At 42.4% G+C, this 6382-nt stretch overlaps 1 protein-coding gene across 1 annotated transcript in view; it reads right to left on the bottom strand.

Annotated features, from left to right (window-relative positions):
• Nucleotides 1-536: 536 nt before the first annotated feature.
• The window catches only part of HSP90AA1 (heat shock protein 90kDa alpha (cytosolic), class A member 1), a 70183-nt gene continuing 64337 nt past the window's right edge, over nt 537-6382 (bottom strand). The window contains exons 2-11 of the mRNA XM_011991599.1: nt 5994-6155; nt 5538-5904; nt 5079-5212; nt 4464-4784; nt 4183-4348; nt 3567-3757; nt 3317-3464; nt 2809-3077; nt 1901-2234; nt 537-1620 (exon numbers count right to left, since the gene is read on the bottom strand). Coding sequence (XP_011846989.1) covers nt 1511-1620; nt 1901-2234; nt 2809-3077; nt 3317-3464; nt 3567-3757; nt 4183-4348; nt 4464-4784; nt 5079-5212; nt 5538-5904; nt 5994-6155 — 2202 coding nt within the window. The 3' untranslated portion in view covers nt 537-1510. The remainder of the gene's footprint in view (nt 1621-1900; nt 2235-2808; nt 3078-3316; nt 3465-3566; nt 3758-4182; nt 4349-4463; nt 4785-5078; nt 5213-5537; nt 5905-5993; nt 6156-6382) is intronic.

Below are 6382 nucleotides of genomic sequence, written 5' to 3'. Positions count from 1 at the left end.
TTCTTTCTAGAACCACCAAATTTCAGAAGTGAAGACTTTTATTTAGCCATTACCACCCCCAGTCCCCAGAGGGAATCTTACCTATTGAGCTGGTATTTTCCGTCTTTGAGATGGAGTTTCGCTCCTGCTGCCCAGGCTGGAGTGCAATGGCACAATCCTAGCCCGCCGCAACCTTCGCCTCCCGGGTTCCAGTGATTCTCCTGCCTCAGGCTCCCTAGTAGCTAGGATTACAGGGGCCCACCACCACACCCGGCTAATTTTGTATTTTTAGTAGAGATGAGATTTCTCCATGTTGATCAGGCTGGCTGCTCTCCTCACCTCAGGTGATCTACCCACAAGTGCCGGGTTATAGGCGTGAGCCACTGCTCCTGGCACTTTCTCTTTTGACTTGTGCCAGCCCATCTTTTTCCCACCAGTTTGTTACCTGCTGCTTACAGGTGTCAGCTGGCTCAATAAAAAACCAGAAAATTAGTAAGGAGAGATTTCAAACAGGAGAGCTTTAAGTAGATTTGGTAAACAACTTTGAGACACTGTAAGGCCAAGAAATTGACTATTTAGAACAGAAGGTATTCCATGAATAACATCAAAACAATGTGGACACTAAGGGGAGAACACGTCTTAACTCACGGAGACAGGGGATACACGTTGTCTGCATTGCTATTTTCTGTGCCTACTTCATGTGCTCCACCCCACACCTGCGGAGTATATGCTGGGAAGATCATGTCAACCCTTGGAGCGGCCAGTGTTTAACCGTCTACTGCTAGCACCTCATGTTTTACATTTTGGCACCAATGTCATCCAGATATTCCCCTTTCCCCCTAAATAAGACACACTGTCACACAACATCTTTTAACTCATCTGTATTTGTTACAACTTTAAGCAGAATGTGACTCCAGCACTACATTTCCATCCACAAGACTTATTTTTGAACAGCTTTATGATATGCTTAGGTAGGCTTATAACTTTGCTCCTCCAAACAATACTTTTCTTTGGAAAACAAGCCCTGTGGAGAGTTCCTTCTATCAAGTTGCTTCAGTTTAACCTATTTCTAGAGGACTAGTACATGCAAAATTGGCAACTACAGGGGATGAAAAGTTCAAAAAGTAGATCCTACAAGATGTAACAAATAATTTTCTAAACATCCAGGTATATATAGCTCGAGAACACTTCAATAACAAGATTTGGTCTACTTAGAAATCCGGCTTGATAGCTAAACACTTTAGACCACAAAGTTAACATCATGTTACATACGTCTTACAACACACGTTACCCCAGTCTGTTAAAATAAACCAATGTGAAACTAAAAAAGCATTACTAGCTCTGCTTTAGTGCCTAAGGTACCACAGCATCACTTAGAAATAGACAGAAATCTTATCTTCCCCTTAAAGTAGTTGTTGTCATGCCATACAGACTTTTTAATATTAACAAAAATAAAGAAAAACATCCTTGAAAATATATTATCAGAAGAATTGTAGAGTATTGAACAGGTAAGTCATCCCTCAGCCGGAGGTTAGTCTACTTCTTCCATGCGTGATGTGTCGTCATCTCCTTCGAGGGGCGGCATTTCTTCAGTTACAGCTGCACTGGTATCATCAGCAGTAGGATCATCTTCATCAATACCTGTTTCCAAAATAAAATCCTCGTATTAGAAAGATTTCTTAAAGCCAGCTATTAGTGTAATACTCCTGATTTATACCTGCTTTCAAGACAGTATTTACAGGGCATATGAATCTCAATTTCATTACTTAGCTCTTATAAGACCTTACTTATCCCTAAAAAAAATATTCTTGAATGCCTCCAAGCAGAAGGTGCTCCAAGTTTCGATAACTGAAAGTTTACCACTTTCTTCACTGTCATGTGTATTTCTTTCCTTTTTAACATTACATAGTATTAGGCTTACCCAGACCAAGTTTGATCATCCTGTAGATCCTGTTGGCATGTGTCTGGGGATCTTCCAGACTGAAGCCAGAAGACAGGAGTGCAGTTTCGTAAAGCAAGATGACCAGGTCCTTCACAGACTTGTCGTTCTTATCAGCCTCTGCCTTTTGCCTTAAGGTCTCAATAATGGAATGGTCAGGGTTTATCTCCAGGTGTTTCTTTGCTGCCATGTAACCCATTGTTGAGTTGTCTCTTAGGGCTTGAGCTTTCATGATTCTCTCCATGTTTGCTGTCCAGCCATATGTGCTTGTGACAATACAGCATGGAGACGTCACCAATCGGTTTGACACAACCACCTGTAATCAAGAAGTGATGACTAGGAGCCTAGAAAGATTAAACCCTAAACTTTCATTGTCAAATGAAATCTGAAGAACCCAAACAATAGATCCGAAATACTACTATCAAATAGAACTTAAATGTTGCATTAGGTATCCAAAGAGCACAGGTTATAATTAATTTCGTTTTACGTACACAACCTTTTTTTTTTTTTCCGAGATAGTCTCGCTTGGTCACCCAGGCTGGAGGTGCAGTGGTGCAATCTTGGCTTACTGCAACCTCTGCCTCTCGGGTTCAGGACATTCTCCTGCCTCAGCCTCCAGACGCCCGCCACCACGCCTGGTTAATTTTTTTGTATTTTTAGTAGAGACGGGGTTTCACCGTGTTAGCCAGGATGGTCTCCATCTCCTGACCTTGTGATCCACTGCCTCAGCCTCCCAAAGTGCTGGGATTACAGGCGTGAGCCACCACGCCCAACCATACACGACATAGTTTTCTATTTTAAGTTGAAAGCAAAGGAAAATGGGTCATGTATGACTAAGCTTGAAAGCACCTTAGAGGTATCAATGATCAGGAAATGCTGTATTCACATACCTTTTCAACTTTTTTCTCCAGTATGTCTTTCATAATTTTGCAGAGGTTCTCAAACTTTGTTTTTTTCTCTTCCTGTTTCTTTTTCTCTTCTTCATCCTCTGGAAGTTCCAAGCCCTCTTTGGTGACTGACACTAATGTCTTCCCCTCAAACTCTTTTAGCTGTTGGACACAGTACTCATCAATGGGCTCGATCATATAGATCACTTCTAAGCCATGTTTCCGAAGACGTTCCACAAAGGCTGAGTTAGCTACCTGGTCCTTGGTCTCACCTGAGGTATTGCAAAGTTACTTTTAGACCTTTTAACAGTAAGAATGGCTTCATCTACTTCTAACTTTTGCTAGACAGATACCTAGGCAGAACCTAAGACAGATAATGACCTAGTTCATGTTAATTACCTTGCCTAGATCAACGCCAGTTATAACAGTGCTACCTGAGTAGAAAACACACCCACAGAGCCTACAAGGTTATAAGAACGACGTACATGACTGTAACATAGCGTCCCCCTACCTGTGATATAATAGATATGTTTCTGGTTTTCCTTCATTCTGGTGCAGTAATCCTTGAGAGAAACCATCTCATCGCCAGAGGCAGATGTGTAGTACCTTAACAGCTCTGAAAGCTTCTTCCGATTTTGTGAGTCTTCATGTATTCCAAGCTAAAACAAAGTATGTTCTTTACTAAAGACTTTCTGAATTCAAAAAGAAATCTAAAAAGAGGCCAGTTGGAAAACTACCAATGGTCAAATATTTACACCAACCTTTATGTTTTTAGAGAACTGCTCATAGAACTTCTTGTAGTTCTCTTTATCTTCCGCCAGTTCAGTAAAGAGTTCTAAGCATTTTTTGACCAAATTCTTCCTGATAACTTTCAAAATTTTGCTTTGCTGCAACATCTCACGGGATATATTTAGAGGGAGATCCTCTGAGTCTACCACCCCTCTAATGAAGTCTGAAAAAAATATAAAAATCAAATGCACTGAGTCATTCCAAAGACAAAACTGGTACTATGTAAACCCCCAAAAGCAAAGATAAGAACCTGGAGATGATAGGAGGTTATTTTTGAGACAGTGTCTCACTCTGTTGCCCAGGCTGGAAGGCAGTGGTGTAATCTCCGCTCACAGAAACCTCTGCCTCCCAGGGGAGTTTTCAAGCTATTTTCATGCCTCAGCCTGCCACCACATCGGGCTAATTTTTCTAATTTTAGGAGAGATGGAGTTTCACCATGTTGGCCAGGCTGGTCTTGAACTCCTGACCTCAAGTGATCCGCACACCCCGGGTTCCCAAACTGCTAGGATTACAGGTGTGAGCCACCATGCCCAGCCAGAAGTATTTCTTTAATCAGTGACAGTGATTATTTTTCCTATCTATACTTACTCAGATATTCAGGGATTAGCTCCTCACAGTTATCCATGATGAAAACTCTGCGTACATACAATTTGATGTTGTTCTTTTTCTTTCTGTTTTCAAACAGGTCAAAAGGAGCACGTCGTGGGACAAATAGAAGGGCTCTGAATTCCAACTGCCCTTCAACTGAAAAATGCTGTAATACAACAGACACACTAAGTACCAATGAACAATGTTTTATAGCAGGTATTTGGGGTGGTGGGATGATAATCTAAAGACAAGCTTGAAGCATCCATCAGTCCCTCACTCACCTTCACTGCCAAGTGATCTTCCCAGTCATTGGTCAAGCTCTTGTAGAATTCTCCGTACTCCTCATTAGTAATATCGTCGGGATTTCTGGTCCAGATGGGCTTTGTTTTGTTGAGTTCTTCTTGATCGATGTACTTCTCCTTAATCTTCTTTTTCTTCTTCTTGTCACCATCCTTCTTTTCTTCTTCTTCCTCATCAGAACCAACATCTTCAATTTCAGGTTTGTCTTCAGACTCTTTTTCTTCTTTTTCTTTTTCTTCTTCTTTGTCTTCTTTTTCTTCAGCCTCATCATCGCTGACTTCTTTATCACGTTCCTTCTCCACCTTCAACAGACATGAAATCGCATCACTGCTGCACTCTAGAACTAAGTCACAGCGCTGCCCCACTACTTTCAACCTAAGGCCAAAGCCTAAATTAGCGAGGATGAGAAGCAGCCAGGCAGCTTCTCATCAATATTTGATATATCTACTTAATAACCCGAGGGACCTTCACAGTTAGTAGAGCTTAGGTTCCCCAGGCTTCAGACTAGTTCAACAGACCTAGGAACTAAGGATGTAGTACAGTCACCCCAGTCACCTACAGACAGTAATTCACTCTGCAATTATGTAGAAACTTACAAAAAGAGTAATGGGATATCCAATAAACTGAGAATGTTTCTTCACAATCTCCTTTATTCTTCGTTCCTCCAAGTACTCAGTTTGGTCTTCTTTCAGGTGTAGGATAACCTTTGTTCCACGACCCATAGGTTCACCTGCAAGAGAAATAAGAAAAATTGACTCAATAATACATTCAATTTAGTGCTCAACGCCATGTTTAACCCTTATAACGTGTCTATGAAGCGAGGTTTGCCCTTACTACAGATGCAAAGGCTCCCACAGCAGATCTAAGTGCCTTGCCCAAAAGAAGTAATCACCAAGTCATGCCATTACACACTAATTCAGAGCTCTAGCTTGTTCCTGATCCTTGGGTAAACACACATTTCTGTGAACTTCGCCGCATCCCCAGGGGTCCAAGGGTTGCAGCACCCCACCATTCCGCCCGCCACTGACTTAACCAGTAAGTGTTCAGGTACCTACCTGTGTCTGTCCTCACTGTAAATGATCCCCCTGCTGAGGACTCCCAGGCGTACTGCTCATCATCGTTATGTTTGGTGATCACAGTTACTTTCTCAGCAACCAAATAAGCAGAATAAAAACCAACACCGAACTGGCCAATCATGGAGATATCTGCACCAGCCTGCAAAGCTTCCATGAAGGCTTTGGTCCCAGACTTGGCGATAGTACCAAGGTTATTGATCAAGTCAGCCTTGGTCATCCCAATTCCAGTATCCACAATAGTGAGGGTTCGATCCTGTTTATTTGGTATCAGGTTAATATGCAGCTCTTTCCCAGAGTCTAATTTACTGGGATCCGTCAAGCTCTCATACCGGATTTTGTCCAATGCCTATTAACACAAAATATTAATTAAGCATACAGCCCCCCAAAAGTTCATATTGAAACCAAAATCCTATTCTGGGTTAATCAACGACTTACATCTGATGAATTTGAAATCAGCTCTCTCAGAAAGATCTCTTTGTTCGAATAGAAAGTATTGATAATCAATGACATCAACTGGGCAATTTCTGCCTGAAAGGCGAACGTCTCAACCTCCTCCTCCTCCATCGGTTGGTCCTGGGTCTGCGTTTCCTCAGGCATCTGGAACGACACCGCGCGGATTTAAAACCCTGCAGGGCGGCTACAGGGGCAACACGAGATTCCATCGCGTCCTCCCAGTATTTTTAAAGCCGGATTGCAGATTTGCGAAGTTTAAGAAAACCGAAAATAGAAGGGCGGCTGACAAAGGATGACCTCATTTCGGAGCGCGGTAACCACCACGAGCGTGTGCGCGCTTCCGGGAGGCCGCTGCAGGCCCGGCCCAGTCC

This window comes from Mandrillus leucophaeus, unplaced genomic scaffold (assembly GCF_000951045.1).
Source record: "Mandrillus leucophaeus isolate KB7577 unplaced genomic scaffold, Mleu.le_1.0 Scaffold4, whole genome shotgun sequence".
In the NCBI taxonomy this organism is placed as follows: domain Eukaryota; kingdom Metazoa; phylum Chordata; class Mammalia; order Primates; family Cercopithecidae; genus Mandrillus; species Mandrillus leucophaeus.
Note: the sequence above shows the minus strand (reverse complement) of the source record. Positions and strands in the feature narration are given on the sequence as shown.